The 27,760-nt window shown below is 39.1% G+C and overlaps 1 protein-coding gene across 2 annotated transcripts in view; it reads right to left on the reverse strand.

Annotated features, from left to right (window-relative positions):
• The window catches only part of UBR1 (ubiquitin protein ligase E3 component n-recognin 1), a 75,039-nt gene extending 50,281 nt beyond the window's left edge, over nucleotides 1-24,758 (reverse strand). For both annotated transcript variants that reach the window (XM_074909606.1, XM_074909605.1), the window contains exons 1-5: nucleotides 24,578-24,758; nucleotides 10,649-10,905; nucleotides 8,476-8,554; nucleotides 6,210-6,320; nucleotides 503-633 (exon numbers count right to left, since the gene is read on the reverse strand). In XM_074909606.1, the coding sequence (XP_074765707.1) occupies nucleotides 503-633; nucleotides 6,210-6,320; nucleotides 8,476-8,554; nucleotides 10,649-10,905; nucleotides 24,578-24,658 (659 nt within the window). In that variant the 5' untranslated portion in view covers nucleotides 24,659-24,758. The remainder of the gene's footprint in view (nucleotides 1-502; nucleotides 634-6,209; nucleotides 6,321-8,475; nucleotides 8,555-10,648; nucleotides 10,906-24,577) is intronic.
• Between the last annotated feature and the right edge of the window lie 3,002 nt (nucleotides 24,759-27,760).

Below are 27,760 nucleotides of genomic sequence, written 5' to 3' on the forward strand. Positions count from 1 at the left end.
CAAACCTGATCTTCTCATACAGTGGGAAGGACTTTGCTCCCCCAGTACCTGTCTTGCAGTCCATCCAGTTAAGAAGTGTGGGAAGAGACACTGCTAGTGAAGACTAACACTCCCTAGGCTGATTTTTATAGGTGTGGGGGTGGTCATGGTTGCTCTGGCAACACCCAGGCCTCAGTCAGCGTCACCAGTGAGAGCTGACAGCCTTTCTGAGTCTCTCCCCTGTCCTGATGTTTTCCCTGCCTCAGGAGAATTCCCTGTGTGCCACGATCTGCTGCTCCGCTCCAGATTGAGCCAGCTCCAGAACAGCTCCCCTTAGTGACTGATGGGATACTTCTCATAAAGTACCAACAGCTCTTCTCTGTGTAACTGTAGGTCAAAATACTACAGTGCTGTTTACAAGGATTTTGGCACCAATATGTTTGCATGAGTGTAAGAATACCACAGGCAAAATTATTAGCAAAGTTTCTAATACCTTGAAGAGAAAGTTGGAAATACTCCCTACCTAATAGTGAGCTCCAGAGGCAGTTCCTTCTCTTCTTCCCATATAAGCATATCTACAATGTATTTTATCACAGAGGGAAACACTCTCCTAGAGTGCTCCATAATTTCTTCATTCAGCTGACATTCAGAATTCTGTAAAAACAAGAGATAATATTAATATGGAAAAGAAATTTGAAAAATAAAAAAAAGGGTTGGTAGAATATGGTATTACTATATTTGTTTCAGGAAATTAGCATTTTCATGATTTACTAGCAAATTAATCATACCAATCTACAAGCAAATTAATTTCTTCTTTTCAAAATTATTTAATCCCAAGAGCTCCCAGAAGTATTCTAGGTAGTAGTGGCACCTACCTTTTTTTACACATACAGTTTTTATCTAGGAATAGACTATGAAAGGTCTCATCAAATGTGTTAGGAAACTTGATTTTAAAAAAAAAAGTTTAAAAAAGCTGGTTAGCAGCTTTCTGTGCGTCCAAAGATGTTAAAAGTTTGCAGTCCAGACCAAAATTCTTCCTTTGAATTGCTTGCTCTTCTATGTGGGTAGTCTGTCAAACATTTATGACACTCCCTGAACAGAATCATCCATGGAAACCTAACTCAGAGATCCCATCTCAGACCTAGAAATCATTCAAGATACCCCTCTGAACTGACATATCCACCCAGATAAAGCTCATTAAGTGAACTGTCTACATCATCTAACATTATTAATCCTTTCCATAAGCATTTAAGCAGGAGAGAAATCAAGGTAATAAGCAAAGAAAATCACTGCTAAATCTGCACTTAAGAATGAAGCAATCAATATTCAGGTACAAGACATAGATACATTGCAACTATATTGTGTGAAACAAGGGCTTTAATCCAAAAGCCCTGAAGACCTCGTCCACCTTCCGTTCAGCATATGCATATATAAATGGTACATAATGTTAATGCAATCAAATTTCATATACAAATATGACACAGAAACGGAGGCTGATATTTTCTATTTACACAAGGTTTCTTGTAATTTTAGGATCACGCAAACTTCCTAAAAAAATCTGTGTATGTATGTGTTTGCCAGAATGAGAAAACATGAGAAACAAAGACACTTTCCAAGAATGAGGCTTTTCTCATGTGACTTTTAATCCCGAAGTACAAAGGGCATTCACCTCTCCAATACACAATCTGACATATGTTAAATATAAAAGAACAGAAAGAGTAATGTGTTTAATATAGCCAAGGATCATGGTTTTGAAAAACCATTAAATCAACTACAGTCACATCCATTTATGAAGATGATTGCTTTTAAAAAAATTTTAAAACTCAACCAAAAAATCACATTGTGTGCATATGATAGAAAAGCTAAAAATGTAGTGGAAGGGAAGTAAAGATGCATTGACATGACCAATTGCCTCCAGCAACAGTTTTCTGACTTGATAAGCATTGGAAGAATAATCTGGAGTCAAACATACCATTCAAAATGCCTGCCAGTAAAATCACGGTCTATAAATATCACTGTGTGTACATACTTAATTTTGGCTAAGCTTGTGGTAGATTTTGGTAATTAAGAATGTAAATGTCTGGGGTAGTTATTTTTTTCCCCGACTGACAAAGCTATCATCATCATAAAGTCCGAAGCAGAATAAAAAAAAACCCTATAGTGCTAAGAATAATCTAATTGAACTGAGTTGTAAATATACTAAGATTTTTTTCCAGTATTTCTGAAGAGTTGGGTCTTCTAAGCATTAACATATGTTAAGCAAAAATGATATAGAGCTGGAGGAAAACACAGAGCTATGCATAAGAGATACCCCAAACAAGAACCTTGTAATAAGATATGCTGCTCTCCTTCAGGCTGTAGAAGAAATCAAAAGGAAACCACGTCAAAGGATTTATAAACAATTAAAGGGAGGGATTGCATTCATACAAATAGCAAAAATTTAAATGATGCAATGCCACCTCCAGTGCCATCCACATTAATAGAAGTCATGGCAAAATGAAATTAAGATTCATCTAATGTAACCTGAAAGGGCAAACATAAAACTGCCTCAGAACTGTGCCCAAAAATATGTAATTATTTAAGCTTCAGGTAAAGCTTCAAAAAACAAAATTGTGGAAGAATGAACAAAGTATGTTCAGAAATCAAAGTTTAAAAATAACTAACAATTTAAAAAAAAAAAAAAAAACAAAAACAAGTGTGCCTGGGAAGTATTTTTACCTTATCTCAGACATAAATTCTTAAAGTTATCTGTTTTTAAGCATACATTTAGGCAAGAGTGTTTTTATATTTCTGGCATAGTGAAGACATTAACTTGAAATCAATAGGGAACAGATAACTCCTAAAAGCCTGGAGTGGGGATTCTAAAATGAAGGACTGCTTTTCTGAGCCCCATACTACGTTTTTACAGAACTTACTGGTATATATATCATTGTAAAACTTCTTTTTTAAAACCAAGGTTTAACTAAGATTTTTGTAAGGATACTGTTTACTAGTGTTCACCTCTATTTCAGAAATGCTGAAAACTCTGGTGTGTATCTTTAATGTTGCAGGTTGAAACCTGTCCTCTACTAAGGGCTTATTTTTAAAAGGAGGTCATTCTGTAGATCAAACTCTAAACTTAATCTACCTTTTAAAAATAGCAGTCAGTTCCTAAGCACATTTTTACCAAGTTCTGCATAGCAGGAAAACATATCCCTCTTCTTATTTGCACCTACCTGACCGGAGTAAGTTTATAAACACCCTAACATGATATATCCTGTGCACTGGTGAGGATCATCCAGAAGAGAGTGCTTTTTGTTTCACATAGATAAACTTCTATACTCTCATGCTGAAAAAGAAATATGCGAGATATCTGTTCCAAATGTGCTTTGGAACTCATTTAATAAGCACTATATGCTGAGAAAATTACTATATTATGAATGTCCTTGATTCTCAAATAAGAGAACAAACATCGAGGTAATTCAAATGTCCTTGAGCATCTTTGTCATAATAAAGTTTCTGACAGACAAGTCTTTTATTAAAAAAGGAAGATGGTCATACAATGCAACCAAATAGTTAACATGTAGTATATATTAACATACAGATGCATTTTATTATTGTAGTGGTTGCACTTCTGCCCTTTTACTAGAGAGTCTACTTATTATGCAGTCAGTATAACTACATATATTGACAACAGAGAACTATTTAAAAGTAACTTTCTACTTCTTCAAACTCAAATGTCTAATTATATGCTTTCTATCATTTACGACTCTCAGGTAACACTCATTGTAGGAATATGTTCCGGTTCATTTGACAGCAGCCATAACACAGCTTTGGACTTGCACAACTCCATGACAGAGGACAACTCCAAGATCAAACAAAGTCACTGCAAACCAACCAAAGACCTTAGCAGAGACTGGAAGAGAAAGATTATTCAAGGAAGCATGGGAGGTTCCCTGTTTCCTTATTATCACAGGTATGATTATGTTTCTCAATAAAATTTAAAACCAAGAGCCACTGTGTTAGTGCTATGCTCTCATTATTGATATGATCTATCCTTTAAACTTACCTCCCTTGGATACAAATGGCCTGATGAATATTCTGACTATCTTATCTTCATCCAAACAGAAATAAAATGCTGCAAACTCCAAGAGCATGCAGTCTCCTCTCAAGCTTTGTTTGAATATGGTTTTGAAAAAGCTCACAAAATTGGAACAGTGTAATTTTAACAACAGTAAAACAGCCTTTTGATAAAATTGATAAAGGCTTTGGTGGTTTTCCTAACATTTGTTTTTTGATTATTTTGCTGTTATGAAAAAGCCTTTCTAAAGGAAAGGGAGGTAAAAAGCAGACTGTGCTGTCACAGATATAAATACCAGTTCTGTCGCAGATGCAATTACCAAAATCTATACCTTTAAGAGGAACAGGTTCCCCAGTAGGAAGTAAACATTTCATAAACCATTTCAGGGACTCTAGTCAGAGTTCTTGGAACAAAAAAATACTATTATTCTCAAAAGTAAAGTGCTGAAACAAGTGTTAGAAGATCTCAGACACCCCTAAATTTTAAAGCTGGAGATACTCTATTTTGTTTACAAGCTCTCTGTTGAAGTTCTTAGTGTGCCTCGTAGGTCCACATTCATACAGGTATCTGTGTAACTTTTTTTGTGAGCCATCACAGGTGAAATCCATACTGTATGCTAGCTACTATCTATAAGACAAACTAGTCACCTGAGGCATACATAATATCACTTACCCAGAAGCAACAGAGATGCTTTGACTGGAAACAATTTTCAAGGGAAAGAATGCTTAATTCTCAACTGAGACTTACATTTTGTCTTAAGATCATTGTTGCATTCTCTTCATGACATGATAAAGACCTCTCACCAATCAGCTAGAAATCTGATACTGAACATCTTGTAACATAAAAGTTTTCCATAGTATCAAAAGGTGGCTTTGAAGCTGGTAACACAAGTGCTCTACCTTCCCATTAAATCTTTATCAACAGTACGTGGAATCTACCGTTAAAAAAAAAAAAAAAAAAGAAAAATTTTCCTTGAGAACACAAGGACAAAAATGAATACTTCCCAAAGAGGAACTGTGCTAGTTTCTTCTTCTGGCAACACCTCTAGAATGTGCTGGAAAAAGTATTAAACACGTATGTAGTAACAGTGATAGCACTAAAATTAACCATACCATAGGTATTTTTCAGTATTCTAACACTGAGGAGACAACTTGGGTCTTTTGATGGCAGGTTTTCATAAGTAACATGTAGTATCAGCCACACATACATCAGATGGCTCAGTACTCAGGGGGTAAGTACTGCACCGCAGAATAGACTTTACTTAACTAGAAGCAGGTGAACATTACAGTGATAAGCTCCAAGCAGTAATCAGATGACCCTTTCTTGGCACTTAACTATTTTTATTTCTGAAATCCATTGAAATTCGTGGGTTTTTGAAGAATGAACAGGTGAAAGAAAACTTTGTCATATTTTTCTGTAAGACTGGTGCTCTTTATTCCTTTTCCATTTGATATTTTGCCAGGTGATAAAGAACAGTACTTTTGCAACAAAACCAGGAGGAATTAGGGGTCTATCTGCAATGATGAATGCTAAGATTTTTTGTCCTGATTATCTCAGAATGTAGGGCTCTGAAAAAACAATTCTACCTGAAGCAAGTGATTTGCCTACATTCTCTTTGAGAACTACATATAAGATGGCATGTTTCTCATTAATATGCTGCTTTATGAGGCACAGTAAGCATGAGACATCCTAGTGTAAGAAGTTAGTTTTAAAGCACAGGGACTTATTTTAGTCATAGTGACAGATCCCACACCAGAAGTAAGTGACAAAAAACCCTGTTCCATAATGCAGTAATTTGGAAAAGAGTAAATATTATTAAAAATCAAGTACAATGTCTAAACGTTTACTAAGCACTGGGAAATCAATTATTTGTAAATAAAAACTAACACGCATAACAAAGAGCAAGAGACTGCAGTTTTAAAGACCAAAATGCAGAGGACAGGTAGATAAAACTGTTCTATTGTTTTTGCTTTTATTTGGAGATGAAGGAAAGGTCCAACATATATGTTTGACCCCAACAAGCACCTGACCAAGGAAATTCTGATTCAACTTGATTGGATCTGCTATAGAGCTTATACAATATACATACTTTCACATACTGGAATAAGCACTTTTGTTTAAAAGGCAACATTTAAAATGTTTATTCTTTCACGTTGAGCAACATTCTTACCTCTTTTGCAGAGCCTGATGATCCAGGCTCATGTTTAGTACACAGCGGTCCAGCCTTCCATGCCTCTGTATCCCCGCAGTCACAAAATCCACCTCCCGTGGAGCTATGCATCTGTAAAAAACAAGTATTTCAGTCACAAAATACACACATACAAAGCAAAATGGAAATGCATATTTAAGTCAAATGCAAGTATAAACACCTCCTTACAAAATACAAGAGTCACAGCATAATCGGTAGACTTACCACAACTTTTTTCTTTTTTTACTTAAAAGGAGATTTACCAGGGGACCAGGGAGAAAATCTATGTAAACTTCCTGAGCAGAAAATAAAGGAGGAAATACAGTTGCTGCTGCAAAAAAGTATGCAAGTCTTAAACAAATTTAACTAGAAAGTAGGTGAAAAGCCCATGACTGATGAATAAGCTCTTCATAAATGGCAAAAATAATAATTTCTGGTTTTATTAGCAAAATTATAGCAAAGGTACTTAGTGTCTTCTTTAGAAATTACTTGGTAAAGTTTGAGGATAATCTAAATAAAATATGTGTATATTAGACACCTAGTAGTACCTCTGCTTCTAACCAAAGAAAATAAGATATAGTCAGCATCTAAACACACTCTTGCAAATTGAACTTTGCATCACACTTCCAGAAAAGTACAAATTCTGACCCTCCATTTTCACACAAAGTTCAGACAAAACTCAGGCAAAAATAATTACCCTTAGCTTATTCTAAATCCCCAATCCTAAAATAATTACAAAAACCACTAAGTGACCCAATAAAAAGACGTTCAAAAATTTGTTATTTACTTGAAATGTTTTAAAATAACCTGATCTAATTAGACATGCTTCGAGCAGGAGGTTGGGCTAGGTGACCTCTTTAGGTCCCTCCCAACCTAAATTATTCTATGAATCTATAAAAGACCATAATCTGTACCCTTTAGATTGCATCTTTAAAATGGAAATGCAGAAAATCTGCTCCCATCTGACTTCCTATTTCCAAGGCTGAAATTTTCCCTGAAGAAGTTACTGAAAAACAGGGAAAGGACAACAGCTTCTCAGCCCAGCTGTGATTCTAAATTGCTCTGTAGTCATTATAGTCTATTTTCCCTGGTTTTCCTCTTACATATCTGTAAACTGCGTGTGTGCATGCATGTGTATACAGAATTTATATTTGCATTATCCAAGTAGTTTTGTATGTCTCTGACTCAATATATACAAAACATTCACATATCAGTATACTTATACAGAGGGGCAGAATACTGTATTTTAGTCCCAGTTAATTTTGAGATTGCTTTTGGACCTTTTTCCAAACTGTCTCTCATTGAAACACACCCACTTAAAGGAGTTTTTCAACCAAATGGTAATACAAGTAAGACAAATCTCTTCAATGGATGTCATGTCAATGAATAGAAGGAATAGCTGCAAAAAAATCTAGCCCACTTTTTGGTCATAAAAGATCATTAAATCAAATATGTGATGCTTCTGTACATTTTCTTGCCTATTGCAGCAGAATTAGACCAGCTTTAAAAATGACACTTAATATGTTGTTTTCCATTTCTGCTTCCAAGGCTGTTGAAATTACAGAGTCCTCAGTGAAGAGGGCAAGCAAAAAAGGGGGCCTAGGAAGGAAACAGATGACAGTTAGCTAAGAATTATTTAAAAGATCCTTCTTTAAAGCATGGGAATATCTCAAAGATAACACAGATTTGGCTCAAAGATAATTGAAAGGATATCAAAAAGAGATGATCCAGTTCTAGAACAAACTTCTCAAAAAAATTTATGCTTAGCATGTGTTATAACTTTATCATAGTCCACACCAAGCAGAAAGTAGTTTATGCAAATCTAAATGGAGGAAGAGTGGAAATGTAGAGACTGCATCAGCGACGTAAGTGCTGAAGTAACGGCCCTTGTATACACACACTCGGTCTAAATCTCCAAACCATACTGGCTGAGACTCAGGACAGGACTGCCACTTTCAGTGATGCTTTTTTGCTCTAACATACACTTCTGTGATACTGCCAAAGAGAATAACAATGTATGCATTCATAAACACTCCCTTATCCTTCGGTTCTTGAATAAGAAATTTACTTTTCTTGAAAGAGGCTTTACATAGTTAGAAACATGAGAGAAAGATAGTTAACTACATAGTAAATCCCAGATTTTTTAAAATAAAATTTACTAATGGTTTATGTGCAGTTTATTATATCCTAAAAAAAAAAATCTTCTCTGAAGCTAGAAGTATGATTTCTTAATATAAGATTTTTCTACCTTGTACCGGTGGTTCTTGTGAATGCTATTCTGGAAGCAGTCCATACAGAGTACACAAGTGGGATCAACTGCACAGTCTCTGCAACAAAAATGGTAACTGGAAAACTTTCTAAAACAAACACATGAAATTTTCATGCACAAAAGAAAATGCTGCTCTGGAAAAAAAAAAATATTAGCAGATTAAAATTATAAAAACACTGGCTAGTCCATGTCACAGAAAGAAGATGAAAATCAATCATGTTAGGCTTGAACTATGTACTTGAACCTGTTATACCAGATTCTAATCAGAAACATGCTTGAGTTCCACTTTCAAAACCTGCTGGTTTTTGTTTTTTTTTTTGGCTAAGAATAAGCAGCTATTAAAAACCATGATGATTCTGAAGCAATCTTTATTATTGTTTCCAACAACTGTAGACAGCTTGCTAATGAAACTTTTGCTATGCTTCTGCTAGGTTATGTTTCTAACCTAAAACTATTAGAAGTTAAAATCTAAAGAAAATTACTTTTGAAGTGAGACAAAGAATATATACTTTGAAATTTAATTTCAACAGTTTCAGTCATGGACTCAAATACCTGAAAATCCAGAATTACACTCATGAGCAATCTAGTCTGAGTTTTTTCTATGCTCCACATATACATGGTTTTTTATATTGCCATTTTTCCCTAAAACAGTCACTCTTTTTTCTTTAAAATTCATTCTATGCAAAATGTGGATGACAGGTGTTTAATGACAACATATCAAGTTTTTTGTTTTATGCCATCTAGTTCAAGCCTCCTTTACAATACAACTAAAATAGTATGGTAATTCTGATTACAGAATTAATTTCCTTTCAAACCTTTAGATGATAATTATCATTACAGTAATTTAATACTTCACTAACTTTCATTTATTACTGTTAATCTACTGCAAGGTGAGTTAGAAGAAAGAAAAATTAAGACAGAAATGCCTGCTAGATTTGAATGCCCAGTTCAAAATATTTAAACTTTAATATTTCAGAGTATCCATTATTTTTAGCATTTTATAACCCTAGAGAAAAAGTACATTTAGCTTCAACTGAGTAGTAAGTACAGTATTTGTATTTTTGCAAGACAGAAACTCAAAAAAATAAGAAAGAGAGACCACCTCTGAGATACATAGCTTTGTCTTTTTGCCTGCTATCATAAAAGAGCTCTGCAGAGGTAGGAACAGAATTATTCCTGTTACAGCAGCACTAAATTGCCTTGACCACCCTTTTCCTTCATATAATCCAATGTCGCAGTCGCTATACACTTTCTATCAAATACATAAGGACTTCTTCAAACCATTCTCCTTTCATACGCAACACTTATTCCTAGAAAGCACTGAAGAGTACGCGATTGATTAAAAGCTTACAGTGTAATTCATAAAGTTTACAGAGAGGTTTCATTCTGACATTTTCTAAAATTGTTTTCTAAATTTTTTTTCGAATTCCAAAGACTATGTTTTTAGCCATAATAATCTTCTTTTGGTATTTCTGATTACTTTTTTTTTTTTTTTTTTGCTTTTAAAATAAACCAAAAACTACAATAAACTATGACAACAGCATCATATTCATATTAATGAGTTGCCAGCACAGTTGCAATCTTTACATCCACCACACAGACCTCTGGCTTTTTAATATTATTATTTTCATACTATTCATATTCATTAATATATTTGTAGTAATGTGAATTAATAAAATAAATTGTATCAAGGCAATGGGCTGCCATCTTAATATACTCCAGGATGAGAAAAAGTGAAAAATTACCTTTGGTCACACAGCTATTGCTTAAGCAAAGGACTAATGTTCAGAAATGCTGGATTCTGTTTAAGACTTTGAGAGGGCAAAGTCTGCACAGATTTTGATGCCTCTCCTCCCTCAATTCAGGTACAGACCCCATAGTCATACCCTATCATCCAATATTTTTAACCAATATTTGTACGTTTAGTATCCTTTCCATTTCCTTCCTCATTTCTCTGCTAGAATCTGCTTTTCATATTCAGTTTTCCTCACTCTAAACTGTTTTAAAATGTGAAGCAAATGCCACTGTCAGTTAAGCAAAGACCCACCACGACACAAGCAATGAACAGTTAGCACCACAACTAATTTTATTAAACCATTTTGCTGCATTATCTTACATGGGAACATTAATGATAACATACCTTCATTCTTACCTGCAAGAGTATGTTGTCTCCCCTCCTTTGAACACCTTGCCACAGAGCTGGGAGGTTCCACTCTGTTGTAGTTTCTCCAGGAATATATCTGGGTCTTCCCCAAACAAATAACATTCCAGGGGATATAATATTGCTGCCTGGACCATTTCTTCTTGTTTCTCCAGCAAAGGGTCCATTTCAGCTGAGTAAATATTTGGCACATGTTTTGCCAAGCACTGTAGAAACGTAGCTTGGAAGTTGAATCTCTCATCACACCACTGCAAGAAAAGTACACCCATAGATAGACATAAATTAATAAATAAATTTAAAAAAAAAGATTAAGCATTTCTACTATGAATCCAGAACTCTTTTCCACATCAGAAGTCAGTTTTGCAATCAATAAAACCCAAGAAGCCATGGTTTCCCAAGAATTTCTCTGCTATTTTCCTTTCAGTACCCCCCACAGTAACCTCTGTTCCCTTGAAGTCTTCTACTAAAACACTCTAACGAAAGAGCTGGTAAGTGCTATGCTACTCTAAAGCAACACATGCACTAATTAATTTTCAGCAACATGCTTGCGAACAGGCCAGCCAATACACAAATCTTGATTTCTGTTCTGCTGCCTACAAATGGAAAGAGCAGCAGCAGGTTCCCCTGTCTTAGCTGGGAAATAAGTTTGGGATTCATTCCTTAGGCTGCTGATAGTCACAAAACACGCAGCAACTTAACAGTCTTTGAAACTGTTATGCTTCAGTCAAGTCTTGTTGGAACTGGTCATTAGGGTTCAATAGTTATTGAAGGAGTAAGAAGCCCAACTGATTATATAATCTTAATGTCCTTGGGAAACCAGACTAAAATGCAATTTCATATTTATAAGACCATTAATAAAAGTGGCTTGACTTATGGACTTAAATTAAAACTAAGAACCACAATTTTACTTGTAAGTACTCTAGTTCCCTGAGAAGTTCTCTCCAATTGTTCTATTTCTGTCCTTCAAGTCTGAATGTTCTTTCACATTATTCCCATTTGGTTTTCCCCTATTGCAAATCACGTAACAAGTTTACCCACCAAGGCTCCTAAAGACAACCTTTTTCATACACAAACTTCATTTATGCCCAAAAATTTATTTTTGCAAGAAAAGACAATACATATGTAACTTCACAAATAGCTCTGAAGGGAATTTCCTCTAGGCTAGCAAGCAGCTAATGATCAAAGCAACCACCAGACTTCAAATTAAGAGAAGGCTCAAAGATTTGTAAAACTATGCAACTTTTAGAGGATGAAAATGCACATGTTCTTACGTAAATAACAAAAAAAGTCCTGATTTCTGATTTAAAATTAAACCTACATCAATGGATTGCCCCCCAAAATTAACAACAATAAGGGATTAAGTAATAGAACCATAAGGCTACTACAGCTCCCTAGTTTAGTACTTAGATTAGAAATCCTCCAAAAAAATAAATGTATCTAGAACACCTTCAATCCAAAGTGCTACAATCACAGTACTCTGAAAGCCTGATCTGCAAACATCAAGTAGAAACTGCGTATCTGTTTGCTGAAAAACTGTATGTCTACCTAATATAGACAAGTACCTGTCTACATACAAAATCTAAACAGATGAAACAGAAATAAGATACTATGTTGAAAGAACCTAGACTAACATCCATCACCCAAAACTAACCTGTTAAAGGAGATTCGTTCCACACTGTAGTCACTCTGAACACTTGCTTTATGACTTTAATAAGACACACTACACTTCTAGTATGTTTAGTTTCAGCCTGAGGCTTCTACTGATATTTTGGTTATCAATCTTCTTTAGCGTTGTTACCCTTACATAGTCCATTAATTCATTTGTCATGGTGATTCATGAACTCAAAAGTTATGGAAGAAAATGCATGGCAGACACTGATGGAAAAGAGAAGCCATGCACAATGTGGTCAAGCAGGAGAGCAAATTTGTCCTCAAATCATCCTACAATATCCCCATTTTATAATAAGTGCAGGTTGACCAGTCTATCAGATGTCTTGAAGCACAAAGCATTCAACCCATCCTTAAATATCTGAAAATGAAGATTCATCCATGAAGTGAACCATTTATTTAAATTCCAATTCTAACAAAAATTCTTGATCAAGAACAGATTTATTACTTGAACAGTAAGCACCACTGTGATCTCCATATCAGTCATAAAACTTTTCCATATACATGCAGGTAATACACATGCATTCTGTATACATATGCATACAAGCACTCAAATAGGTACATATTTATTTTCACATATTGATACGAGGAAATGATCACCTGCTTTGCAACTTATTTACTTATAGCAACTTATACTGATTTCTGAATATTGCTCAATAATCCTGCTTGCCCTGACTGTTCTGTGGAAGCTTACCAAGGGCTACTGTGTTCGTCAAAACAAAGCAGTCTTCTCTGGAAACTTACCAAGAATTACTATGTTTGGAAAAAATAAGAGACATGTCCTTGGAAAGCAGATGGGTTCTAACTAGTTTAGTCTTTGTAGTGACTAGATAGCCATATATGGATGACAGAAACCAATATGCTGGTGCTTTTAGATAAGATAGAGATGGTAAATCAGCTGGAACAACTCTTGTTGTTCAAGAAATTGGCTAAGAGAATCTGTGCATGCTCCAAGGAAAAGTACAAGGTGAGAAAGACTGTGAGCCTTCCTCCAAAAGGCCCCTGAAGATGACCACCAGGAGGCAACGCGCAGGTGGAAAGATAACAAACTGCTGAGACGAGCCTTTTGAACTAACCCAGCCTTACTTACGCGTGTGTATAGTTGAATTATGTAATCCAATGAAGATGTATATCCACACTCTATAAGTTTCTGGTAAAATGTGCTGTTGGTGTGCAAGCTCTGTGGAGAAATCCCCTTGCACCCTGGCGCCAGAGTGAACATACCTGCTTCATAACTCTGAGTCTGTTTCCACAAATCAGTATTCACAGTGTTAAGGAACAAAAGAAAAAGGAAACAAATTAACTGACTGCCTTTTTATTTAATGAAGTTGCTCAAATTCTTCCAACAACCTAGCAACAATGTTTATAAGAAAAACTATGCTTGCTTGGGTCATAAAGACACCACATTGTAAAAAGCAACTGAAAATTAAACCCCAATCCATAAAATAATTGCGTAACATGACTTGAAAAAGAAAAATATCACACTTAGCTGGGGGCTCTCAAAAAGATATCAAATCATAAAGGTAACTGAAATTTGAACTCCTTGATCACACGTGTATGTTTTATATATCTGGTTTAAAATGAGTGGAAGTAAATTATTCCTATCATAATTAAACTCCATAATTCAATGTACCTCCTTAAACATGTGTTATGGCCCAGACTGGAAGCCCAGGGATTCATAAAGGTTTTATGATCCCCTCTGGTTAAATTAAGGTGAAAAGACACCAAACAACCAGTTAAAATCTTTTATTTGCTATAGAAACAGCTTGATTTGGAAAAGGATAATAACCATTGTGGTGCCTTACTGATAAATCTATAAAAAAAGGAAAGAAAACAGAAAGGAGAAAAGGAGTTAAAGAATCCAGATCACCACCCCCGGGTTCCAGCTCTGTCTCACTTCTGGTATCTTCAGTGGTGAGGACACACCCAGCTAAGTTTTCTGACACCTTTTAAGTTCATCTTATCAGCTGATTTGCATACTAGACAGGAGAGCGCCAAGTATTTCACGAAATTATTGGCATGAGAGACATGGAAAAGGTGGAACATGGGTTCTACATGTGCACTGAGAGGGAATGGGGTGCATTAACCCTTTTGTTCAATTAAGTCAGTGGTGGTGATCTCCCCCTACCACCTTTATCTTTTCCTCAGTTTTTGTTTCTTGGGCAATTATCCAGTCATTAGCTGCATCTTCTCTCTTAAGACTTTTAGCTCTTCAAGGCTACAGTCGTACATTAAAGTGTAGGCCTTAACCCAAACATATGGTTTTACTCAGTCTACATCTCCCCTCTTTGACGCTTATCTAGGGAATTTGGCTATACAACTGCAAGGCAGCAGAGCCGAGCACCCTTCAATACACTCTGTGCTTCCCTAGGCTGATAATTCATTCCTTAGACTAACCAAAAAGACCACAGTTTGTCCTTGAGGCTTTCTGTGTGGATGAGACATTAACTCCTTCAGTTCCTCACAACATGTTTCCTACTGTAACTTGTTTTTAGTTACTGTTTTAAGTTACCGCTCCCAATTTGGTTACTGTATTTGTTCAAAAGGGGGGTGTCGGATATTACCCCCTGGCACGCTCTCTTTCCAAAGCACAAGAGAATCCCAGTCTATAGCTCTTCTAACTTAAGTTGTGTTCCCCAGAGATGTTGCAAGTTTAGCTTCTGCATTGTTGAAACAGAGCACATCATAGTTTCAAGAAACACAGGGCCAAACTTTCCTGAAAATATGCCAGAAGTGTAGAATGGGTTCTCACACAGCCTAACTCACAAGCATTTCAAGCATTCCTGCGCAAAGCTTTTAATTCTATTTAAACGTTGTCTAGAGAAGGGAAGACAGGAAGTAGGGAAGAAGAAAGAGAACTCTCTCAAGCAGGCTGGCTGCCTTCTGGTAAACACACTAAATTATATCCTCCACCTATACACCACCCAGGCAATACCCATTATACTCCCAACAGAAACAAGAATATGCTTTTTCTTATTTCTAAAAGCTGCACCAGGCTAAACTTCAGACCTATCCCATACCCCCCATGTCTCCTAGGAGAAATAATGTATTCCTTGCGTCAAAATCTATTTAGTATCCTATATTCAACTGTATAAAATCACACACAAGACTATCAAAAATACTAAAGCTGCCAAATAAAGCACACCCCTAAGTTAAGACTGACTGTCCAGTGCTAGCTTGGTCCTCTTAGACACATATATTGAAATTCAGGTTTGAATACTCTGATTAACATTTTGAGTAGTCCCACCTTCCCTCTGCTCACTCACTCCTTTATCTGAGCACATACCTACCAAGTGCTCAGTTGCTACAGATATAAAAATCATCAATGAATACATTGTTAGCTTTTGTTTATTGACCATACACTGACTGATGAAGGGGAAATAAAATACTGTATCATCACCAAGTTCTAACCATCCTATGCACAGGATTAACTGGGAGTCTAGAAAAGCCCTAGAGCTGTGCAAGACAGCTGCAAGCAGAGATGGGGCTTGCACTGAAGCTTGCTGCCCAGCCCTGGCAGCAGGGGCTGCCCTGGGAAGTTGTGGAGTTGCCATGCCTGGACGTATTCAAAAGGCAGCTGGACGTGGTCCTGGGCAACCTGTACTAGGTGACTCTGCTTGAGCAGTGAGTTTAGACAGAATGAGCTCCAGAGGTTCCTTCCGGCCTCAACCACAAGAAACCTAATTTCTTTCTCAATCTCTATTAATCTTTCAATTTCTCTACAACTAAGCCCTACAGAAAAGCCATTTTCCAAATCTGATTCCACTCAAGAATAAATTTGAAATAGTGTACTGAAAGCGGCACATGTCACGAGATAACACAATTAAGATAAAAACATTATCATGTAATTAAAATACTACTATCAGTTGGCTCCCCACAGCTCCCCAGCACTCTCACTCTACTCACTGGAGCCCACAGCCTGGAACTAACAAAGGAAAGCCCAGAGGAAGCAGGCCTGAACACACTCCACTCCAGTTGGCACTATTCTACTGGAAAATATTTTTGGGCTGCAAAATGAAGATTACAGAATTTAGAAAATCACCTCTACATATGTTTGGAGTAAATTAAGACTCCACCTCAAATCTGAATTCTGAAATTTCTCAGCTTTTAAATATCTGTATTAGCAACCTTAGTCAAGTTATATTGGGTTTTTTGGGCCATTTTCTCATTTTTATTAAAAGTTAGCTGAAGAAACAGCCATGCCATCACATGGACGATGCAGACATATGCATGTGGCCCAGAAATAAAACCGCCACAAACAACGACCAGAATGAGCTAGGGGTAATCATGGCAGCAGCACCCCACCCCTCTTCCTGTGGAGGGAGCAACATCCACACAATGTCGTCAGTGGGCATTCCAGGTACTGAAAACAGCAGGCAAAGGTGACACTCGGAACCTGACACTGGAGAAGAGCATGCATCAAAAACACTCAATGTCTACTATCTCCTCTTTTATACTTTGTATCTCTAACCTTCTCCAGCCCCATCTCTCTTCCTCCTTTAATCACATGTTCCTGTCACATCCTCATTTTTTTAAGGTGACAGTAATTCTCAACCTGTGTGAAAAAGGGACATGAAGGGAGCCAGGAGGAGTTGCAAAGATATGTTTCTCAAGCATAATAAGCAGTTTTGTCAAAAGACCAAAGACAGCAACCATTCTGACCAAGACATTTGATTTGCTCTGTATAACAAAAGCAGTAATCTGTAACCTTTAACGGCTCTTCAGAAGAATATGACCACAGAAGCAGTACCTCACAATACCACTTGAGAAAGAATCATTAGGAGACAATCCTTATCTTGCACAGAAACATGTCCTCCTCTGTGGGATCAGACTACTAATATTTCTTCCCACATGTAAGCATACAAAGATCTTCCCAGAAGCCAATTCCAACCAAACACACAGGTTTCTCCTACATCTAAAAGGACAGTTCGGAGACTTTTTCCAAAGCCTTTAAATAAGCGTCATGTCAGAGATCAGAGGATGGAGAATGGTGTTTGCCTACAAATACCATTATAAAAAGAGAAAAATATCTGTCATTGATATCTCAAATATATCCGTATCTAATTTTGTCATTCACAAACACATTCATTTGTGAACACTGCAAATAGTAACAAAAATGACAGCTAAGTATATAAGGAAAAAGATTTTTAAAAATTTACAACTAACTCTCTCAATGCATTTCTCACCTATAGATTAGCACTGATGAGATTTCTCACCACTATGACAGAATTTATCATTGCAACAGGTTTATTACATACATTAATTCAGCAGCTATTACATCCTGACAGTTTTTGATTTACATTCCAAGCACAGTTCTGTTTGAATTGTAATGCATTTTTTATAGTATTGTCTAATGCAAACAGTTTGAAAAACAGCTCTACTTCAACTGTGCTGATTGACATACTGATCTTTAAGAGAAAAAGTGATTGCATAAATTTCAAGACTATATTTTTCGATATATACATTAATGTAATCAGTGAAAAGAAGGAATATTAATATTTATAAACATTAAATAACAAATTATGAAGGAATAGACACTGCCAGTAGCACAAACTAAAACCTGTACCTGGTCCAGTATTCCAATTTAAGGGAGTTGTAAAAAAGCTTAGTTTGTGCATGACGTATCTGTCAAGCATGAGACGGCAATACCAGGTGCCTCTCAAAACAGCTGGTAGAAGCAGGAATTTAAAAGTAAGTATATAAAATTCTGGGGACATACTGATTTCAAGCAGGTGCCATTCAACATAAATTCCAAATGCAAAAGGCTGCTTTAATGCACAGAACAGTTACTAGTTAAAACAGAGATCAGCAGGACAACGGATCACAATAACTGTTATTCTGATATCATCTATCCCACTGAGCAACATAAAAGACATTTTAAAAGGATAAACATGCAGAAGTTCTTTGGTAAGTACACAGAACATTTAAAATTTTTTAGAAAGCAAACTTCAAAAGATTCCTGAACTAACATTTTCATATAAGGTTCTGCTTTAAAATTTTTAGTGCAACTTTTCCTTCTGTTTATTTTAACTTAAAATTAACAGCTTTCTCATGCACTGAAAAGAAGATCCAACTTCCAGCACAAAACACCTAGGCATTATTTTTAGTAAAAATAACAAGGAAACGAGGCAATCTATTTCAACCTCAAAGACATACATTCCCCAAAGAAGCAGCTTAGAAAATAAGCACTAGAAATTAATTATCGTATCTGTTTTTCCTTGCCTTAAGTCAAACTGAATTTTTGAGGAACATAAATTCTACTAGTATCTCAGGAAGGGCACAGTTCAGGGGGTTAAAATGGAAACTCACCCTAGTGTTTTGGTACATAAGCACTGTGTAGCTGTTCATGACATGTTACACATTCTCCAACAAAGTACAGCCAATGTTTTAGTAGAGAATCTAAGCTTAACAAATGACAGTTTAGAATTCAATTATGAAATATCTGTTTTCTGACACGTCAGTCACATGGGTCTTTTATATAATATAGCTGGGAACCAGTCATATAACAAACTGTCGTCTGCTCTGCATATCAGTAATTACACTGAAAGAAGCAAGTTTGGTTTCAGAAGTTATTTTCTATTGGCACAACATGGGTAGCATTCAAGACTGTCTAACACTGTCCTAACTAAACATCAGCTCTGACCTGAAGACATAAAAGAAGTGTTTGATCTCTACATTCATTTAAACTTTGGCCCCTAAACCAAAGCAGGGTGCCAATTAATGCTGAAAGAGGCTTTAATGATGCAGGTGTTTGCCCACTGGGAATGAGACCCATAACAACAGAGCAGACTACTAAAGCTTTGTCTACAGTAGAATCTATCTTGCTTCCAGTAGTCTCCAATGACTACCAGTGTAGCTGAACGGAGCAAACCAGTGACAATCAGAGAAGCAAAAGTAACCACCAGCACCATCAGTTACTGTTCTGGCTGCTGGACAACTAAAACTAATGCCATCTTCAAGGCAGGTCAGGTGTCAGTTTTGAATCACAGTCGTCTCCAAAATTACAAGACTGCAGCTTCAGTTCATGGGGGTAAGCACTTGAATGCAAACAGATGCCCAGGAGACATCTGAAGTGAAATCACAGCCAGTAGTTCTCTCTGCCACGCTGTAGATATCTCTGCCATGATGTAGATATCATACTGCCTACCAACTGGACACTCTAGCCTAAATATGCTACAAAATTAGGTAGGCTCAACAGGCAAAACAAAGTAGCCAGAAATTCTAGAAGTAACTCCCAAGTCTTTAAGACATGCAATCTAAACACCTTTCACACTCCAAATTTTTTGGCGAAACCTGCGCTATGTGGATAGCAATGTACAATTAACACATCAATACCAGGGGAAACAAGAATTCAGTGTCACATATTAAAGCAAAATAATGTGCAAAATACATATTTTTGAGGGGAAAAAATTATTCTTCCTAGAAAAACAGCAAAATCATCATCTTTACAGGTATTAGTAATATTCTGTAAGACTTTAAAAACAGAACCTTTTCTTTTGGTTCTGACTGTTCATTTGACAGAACCTTTTAATTTTGTTACTAGAGAAACAAAGGAAAGACTGATTTTTTTCCTTGTTCGATCCTTAACATCCATGCTGTAGTCTCCTACCTTGAAGGAATATATCTACCAAATTTCTTAGCATCAGACTGCACTTCAAAAATTGTAACTACAGGGAATATGTATAAAGACGTAATTAATAAATTTGGTATAGTTATGTTTGAAAAACAAAATAAAAACAAAAAAAACTCCACTAGGTTTTTGTATTAATTCCTGTGTACTCAAACTTGACTTAACAACTACCCAATTTTCCAATTATCCTGAATTTTAAGATCCATTGTATACATGGTCGAATTCTGCAGTGAATGAATGTGTAATAAAATTCAGGTGAATCTAACTGGTTTTAGCACTCACTCAGCATCTCTCAAGCATCTCCCTTATACAGCAAAACCAACCTGTTTATCCATAGCTTCTCTACTGCTCTGGGATCTAGAAACCACTTAAACAGTTGCATGCTATCAAGAACATCCACTTGCACCTACATTCTCCTGCAGCCACATACCTCTTGCAGCACTCTAACAGTATTACAGCAACCATAATTTGTGCACTTTATGTGGACTTGAGCAAAGATGACTGATACCTTCACAATCACAGTTCACACCTGCACTAACAAAAACCACAAAAATTACCATGAGTAAACATGAAAGCAGACAAGGAAGGAAAAACCACAGCATTGCTCAATGCCATAGCAAAATGAAAGCACTTCAGTAGAGTGCTAAATGCAAGCGGGACCTTGGCGATGCTCTAGTTACATGCTGCAACTTCCATGGACTTCTTAGACACTGATAGAAGCAAGTGTACAGTGTTCTGCTAACACACTGCTCTGTTCAAAAAACACCATCTTTGACTTTATGCAAGTCAGGGCTTATTTACACAAAAGGATATGCTGGTTTACCTAAAAATGAAATTTTAAGCTAATTTAGCTTAACATAAACTGATGTAAAATTATATGAACATGTCATCTATCTAAGCAGGTTAATTCAGTTTAGGAGAGGTTAGATTTGAAGCTGGAAGAAGTCACTGCAACTCCAAAATACGATGCTTAATTAAGATTTCATTAATCTCAAGAAATAACTTGCATATGAATATGAACAACCCCTCCATATTACTAGTTCATTACAACACAGCTCCAAAGCAAGGCTCCTCATAAGCATTTTCTCAACTATATAATAGCACTGAATGACAGAAAACAAGATCTGAAATACTTCAGAATGCACAAGTGCCTGTATCATGTTTTGCTTTCTGGGATTTAAATTCCAAATCAAGTTATTAGGCTTTTAAGGAAATAGCCTAAAAATAAAGCTTTTCTCTTCTTGTACACCACTATCCTACTTACATCTGTGCTTCTGTATAGGAGTATTGACTGATGACAAAAGATGGGACTTCTGAGAAAAAAATCCCTTGCTTCAGAAATATTACTCAGAAGGTAAACATACATCAAAATTTGAAGATCTAGTATAAATTAAAATCTTTGAAATATTTTAATATCTAAACATTGCTCATATATTCCAAATAACAGCCACCAAAGCAGGCAGGAGTCAAACTGGAAATTGTTTAGAATACAGATGGCCAAACAACCAAAGGGTTGGGCTTCAGTCTGCAAAGCAGGCTTTTTATTAGGCCACCAGCAATGCCTGCTAGCCAACTGCTTGACAAGCCAAGTCCAGCCCACCAGTCAGCCAACCAAACTGCAGATGCTGTTGGGAAAGAAAAGAAAGTAAACTTAAGCTTGGCAGAAAGGGTTTACTGCTAGATCAGTGCCAGTGCAGCCCAAATTCAGCGTTTCAGGGCAGCTCAGCTCAGGAAGCAATACAGCCACTATTGCACAGGAGAGGGCAGAGACAGGACCTGACAAACTAATGCAGTGAGACACTAACTCAGGTATTTCCAACTAGTCATCCAACCTGAAGAGTTGGAGTTAAGCGCACAGAAGAAACAACCAGTTGGGCTGGGTGCAGAAGAGTTTATTACCTGAGTCATCACCATCCACTCCAGAATCAGGCTGGCTCATCATTCAGGTAATCCTGCATCATGCACCCAGCACTCGGGGAAGGTTTATTGCTCACGCAGCCAGATGTGGTGCTGCACCACAACCAACCGCACCCAAATCCAGAGATGAAAAGGAGAGCAAGAGTCAGTCTGACTGGGCTGACACTGAAACAGATCTGACAAGTTCAGCTCCAGGGCCCCCAGCACAAGTAGGACATGGGCCTGCTTGAGCAGGAGCCATGAAGCAGGCCACAAAGATGATCAGGGGGCTGGAGCACCTCTCTTATAAAGACAGGCTGAGAATTGAGGTTGTTCAGCCTGGAGAAGAGAAAGCTCCAGGGAGACCTTACAGAGGCCTTCCAGTACCTAAAGGGGGCCTACAAGAAAGCTGGAGGAGGACTTTTTACAAGGGCAGGACAAGAGGTAATGGCTTTAAACTGAACGAGGGTAGATTCAGATTGGATATAAGGAAGTTCTCCAATGTGAGGGTGGTGAGACACTGGCACAGGTTGCTCAGAGAAGCTGTGGCTGCCCCCTCCCTGGCAGTGTTCAAGGCCAGGTTGGACAGGGCTGTGAGCAACCTGGAATAGTGGAAAGTGTCCCTGCCCATAGCAGGGGGCTGGAACTAGATGGTCTTTAAGGTCCCTTCCAACCCAAACCATTCTGTGATTCTAAGTTCAGTAAAGCAGGTCACTCCGTTCAGACAGGTGTTTGTGCTCCACACTTCCACAACTTCCTGATTGTAGCACCAGTGAAAGCATGTTCAGACCAACTGTGCACAGCAAAAACACAACTCAGTCAGGATACATTAGCCCTGCCTAATTAGTGCCACCTTTAGTACAGCAAAAACTGGGTGTACTGCTTCCAGATTACAGCCATCTCTGGCATCACTATAGCCAGGTTTGCAATCTAACTTCATGAATGTTGTCAGACCCAACTAATTCCACATCCCTAGCTCCCCTTCTCCCTTAATATAATACCCTCACTTAATACAAATTCCTGCAGTTTGCTTGGATGTATGGCAGACAACACAGCCTGGGTAGCCACCAACCTCTTGGAATAATGGTACGCTGGCACAGACTCTCAGCTGGCTGCAACCACATAAAAATTAAGACAACTTAGTGGACAAGTATCAACTCTGAGTAGCTGAGGATCTCCACGTTTTTCATAATACCCCTATTATCAGTTTTACGCATTGCCTGGGCTAACTCAGCCTCTTACGTCCCTGAATAATGAAAGGCTGATTGCATTGCTTTGCTGCTGATTGCAACCCTTCCCACAGGATCCCTCTGATTCCACACATGGGTCCCAAGCTTAAGGAGATGCCTGACTCACATTGCATTTTTTGACATTATAATGCAGTCAAATTACATTTTTACTAAGTAAAAATTAAATTGTTTCTAATATAGAAGAAAATCCACACATAGGTCTGTTATGGCCACAGAAATATATTTCACTTCAGAGATGGCTCTAGAGTCACAAACTGGATGCTTACGATTTGCAGATACCCTTACAATTTGTTGTACCTTTCCGCTCAGAAAAATGGTTGTTGGCTTAGCACTGCCACCTGCAAGAGAAGTTCCATGAGTAAACATCTATTTATATCTTCCTAATTTTATTAATGGTGTGTAGCATCACACAAACAGTAGCTATTCTATGGGCTTGGTACTGTCCAACTTTTAAACATCCACAGTCAAGAATTTCAAAACCATACTACATGTTCAGGTTGTTACAAGAAAACATAAGATAAAACGTAAGGTTTCTGATATACATTCAGACTCCCTTTCTTAAACTGACTGCCCCTGGGTTTTAAACTCCTCTAGCAAATCTGTCTGTGACACAGTAACCATTCACAAGGCTGTGAAGGAAAGCACAGAAGGCCCTTACTTGCTACCACTGGACAGACTCAACACCAAGTTGTGTTCAGTAAGGGAATACTAAATCTATAGGTGATTAAAGTCGTTCACAGAAAAAAAAAAAAAAAAAAAAAAAAAAAGGATAATTCAGTTCAGCAAATAACCATCTCCATCTACAACCTTTCTAAACTATTTGTTCCTTCATTTACACTCTGCAGAACAATCATCCGGTATTGTTCCTTTTTTGTTCCAGAGTAAAGTCACCTTCAATTAAGAAAGGTAAAGCCAGAAAAAGGATAAACGATGCATGGATACACCACAGCACTGTAAGGACACAGGACAGTCTTTGAAACCTTCTAAAATGTGATCTCGTTTCATTACGTAGAGGTCAAACCAAGACAGGGGACAGCGGGTGGGGGATGCTGCGGGGAGCTGACCACAAACCGCTTCCCTCGGGGCCCCGTGACAGACTCACCCAGCCTCGGCTCTGCGGGCCAGAGGCAGCGGCCGGGGACGCCGCCAGCCCAGGCCACCGGTACCGGGGCTGTGCCGGGCGGCGGCCGGCGGTGCAGGGGGGCAGCGGGCCCCACAGCCCCACAAGCCCGCGGCCGTCGCGCCTCGGCAGGTGCCGCCGCCACCCTCCGGCAACACACAACGGCGCGTCCCGCCCCTCCATGGCGCCGCACGGCGGCACCCACCCGCCCTCCCCCCCGACCCGCGGAGGGCACCGGCTCCCTCCGCGGCCGGAAAACCTCAACCGAGCGGCGGGTGCGCGGCGCGGGCAGGGCACAGGCTGCCCCCGCGCGGGGGCAGGGGGAACGGCACCGCCGCGCCGGGCTGCAGCCTCACCATGGCTCGCTCCTGGGGCTGCACGGCGACCCGGCCGCCCGCCGCTCCCGCCGCGGGCCCTCCGTCGCCTCCGTCCGCCATTTTGAGAGCGAGGGACGCGGCCGGCGACGCCGCCACCGCCCGGAAGGAGCCGCCGCCGTCACCCGGCCGCCGCGCCGCGTCGCGTCGCGTCCACGGCCCGTCCCCCGCGGCGGCCCGGGCCGCACCGCGCAGGCGCCGCCCCGCCTCCGCGCATGCTCCGCGGCGCCCGGGGGTGCCGGGCTGCGGCGGGGCGGCCCCTGCGCCCTGACCTGAGGGCGCCTGAGGGCGGGAGGCGCGGCACGGCGCGGCACGGCGCGGCGGGGCGAGGCGAGGGCCGTGGCCTTGGCCCGGCCGGGCCCGCTCAGGAGCGCTGCGAGGGGCAGGGAGGGGCCCGGCCCCCTTGGGCAGCGCGTCCTGCCTCCCGCGGGAGGCCGGAGCCGAGCGCCTGCCCGCGATCTGTCAGGGCGGTCGGCAAGCGAAACTTGTGCTGATCCTGCCTGCGGAGTTACACGGATGAAGTTCCTCTGCGGGCACTTAAATTGCGCGGGGGGGTGTTCACTTAGGGCCCTGCATTCATAGCAAGATAATAGCTGCAGTCGCTTTCATATATGCAGATGCAGATTCGTACTACTTCGGGCGTGGCGTATGTCTCCTGTTTGGGCCAAGCGAAGGCAAAATTTTATGAACTTTTGTACAAGCATAGATGGCAGCAGTAGCTTTAGGCGTGTGCCTGTCCCCTGTCAAAGTGTTTCCACCCCACTCCTTGCTACAGCATATGGTAACTCTTCTGGGTACTCTGTGTTTGCTACTCTGGCAGAAGATTCATTTAAGTTGGCTGGTATGTTGACAGACCTGGCCTAAGTGCTGCTGGAAGTTTTCCAGGTTGTTGGAAACCAGTCCAATTGCAGAGTTCCCTGTGTCTGTGTCTTTCTAGGGCTGGGAAATTGGCCAAGAGCCACAGCTTTGGACCTTGCAGGCATACATACTAATCACCTATCAAATGCCTAGTATCTCTGTTTGGGAGAAGACGGCATCCTTCCATTGTAGTTTTACTGCTTCAAGCCTCCCAGCAACCTCTCCATGTTCCTCAGTTGTCATTTTGGATGGGACAAAGTTTGTGAATGACCTTTCAAGTACATTTAATAGTTTTTTCTCACTGTACCTGGCAACAGGTACTCCTGAAGTTCTTATGTCTTCAGAGCAGAGAATCACTGAATGGTTTGGGTTGGAAGGGACCTTAAAGACCATCTAGTCCAACCCCCCTGCCCTGGGCAGGGACACCTTCCACTAGCCCAGGTTGCCCAAAGCCCCGTCCAACCTGGCCTTGAACACTGCCAGGGAGGGGGCAGCCACAGCTGCTCTGGGCAACCCGTGCCAGTGTCTCACCACCCTCACAGTAAAGAATTTCTTCCTTATATCTAATCTGAATCTACCCTCTTTCAGTTTAAAGCCCTTACCCTTCATCCCATCACTCCATGCTCTTCTGACTGTAGCTCTTTCATAGTAGCTACCACTCATCGTCATTTTAAGAAGTCACTACAGACTTACTTATCTTATTGAAATCTGTCACTTAAAACTACCAGGTAGATATTGTCACAGAGACAGGTTTAGGCATGAGGCATAAAAAAAGACAGAGTGAATTTTGCCATTAAGTCAATCAGTTCAAAGCTTCATCTAATTTTGTCTGTACGTGTTGCACTCAATCCTTTCCAATTGCATGGCTGACCACTATCCAGCAGTGTTGTTTACACAACAGCCAAGTTTAGACTGTGATTACCGGAGTCCTCTTCATATTTTAGCATCAACAGTAGCAATTGTATAATCCATCTTCTGATCTAGTCGAGCAAGAGAAGCAAGGCTGTGATTCCAAGAGAGGAACAAACATGCTCAAGCAGCGACAGGGCTGCCTGCAGTACCCTCTGCTGTGAGACAAGCGTCTGGGGTGGACTATCTTTTAGCTGAACTATCAACATGGTTTCACTTTTCTGTGGGGCTTTTAGAAGAAGTTAAGCTAATGTAAACCAACTGCTTTATTTGAACAAGAGTGTAAACTTATTAAACAAAATAATACAAAAAAAAGAAGCATTTGGAACCCACCATGTGCTGGGAGACAGCAAAATAAGTGGCAGCGAACCTCTGAAAAAAAAGTTGTTAGCACTACTCAGGCAAAAATGGCACAAACCACCAAGATCTCCATGGATACTGAAGTAATAGAGGAAATAAGAACAAAATAGGAATACAAATAAATTTTAATAGAGACAAAATGCTGAAGTCTAAGTGCTAGAGCTAAAATAAAATGGCAGAGCTCCAGAAAGAAATTGAGCAAACCCTACTTTTCAAGATTACTGCCCAACATTACCAGGTTTATTGACTGCTAACTGTTGATTTAAAAGCAGTTGTTAGGGGTGTGCTTTGTGAGGAAGTAAGAAGCAGACAAGCAAGATGGAAGGCAGCTGGAAAAAACAAAGCAAACGTACATTTAAGTCCCACAAAAGAGTAGCTAAATTATCAAGAACATCTGAAAACGGGTATAATATATTCACAAAGTGTAACTTATCTGAAAAGTGTTTGTCATGATCAATGCTAAAAATTAAAATCTTTGTCCTATTGTTGAAGATTCAACTTTTAGAAGAATGTAGCAATATTATGCTTAGGTCAGGAAAGATGTTCTTTGTATATGTTAAGGCCAAAGGCATTCCTAATCAGAAGAACAAGTAGAGAGCTACCTTTGAGCAAGGACATCCCGGAGCCATTAGACCTTGAAGAGGGTACATTGCCCACTTGGCAAGCAAACTCAAGGCCCCCATATCCTTCACTGAACTACCCTCATTATAATACTAAAAAACACACTTATCATCAAGAAGACCCTTGCCCAGGCGAAGACCCTTCCCCTGAGCATGTGTAGTAGTAGAATTATGCTGTCAGCAGTATTATAATTATATGTAAATTACTAACCAATCATCGATGGAATTGGAAAGTTACTATCTCTGCAAATTTAGTGTATAAATACAGCGTGAAAAATCCTGTTGGTGTGCTTGATATGTGGGAAACCACCAAGCACCCAGGCACCCACAACCCTAAAATAAATAAGCAATATCTCTCCAGAGTGTGTGATTATTGACCTATTGCACACCAGACAACAAATCAGCTTTTCGGACAACA

This window comes from Athene noctua, chromosome 6, assembly GCF_965140245.1.
Source record: "Athene noctua chromosome 6, bAthNoc1.hap1.1, whole genome shotgun sequence".
Classification (NCBI taxonomy): Eukaryota; Metazoa; Chordata; class Aves; order Strigiformes; family Strigidae; genus Athene; species Athene noctua.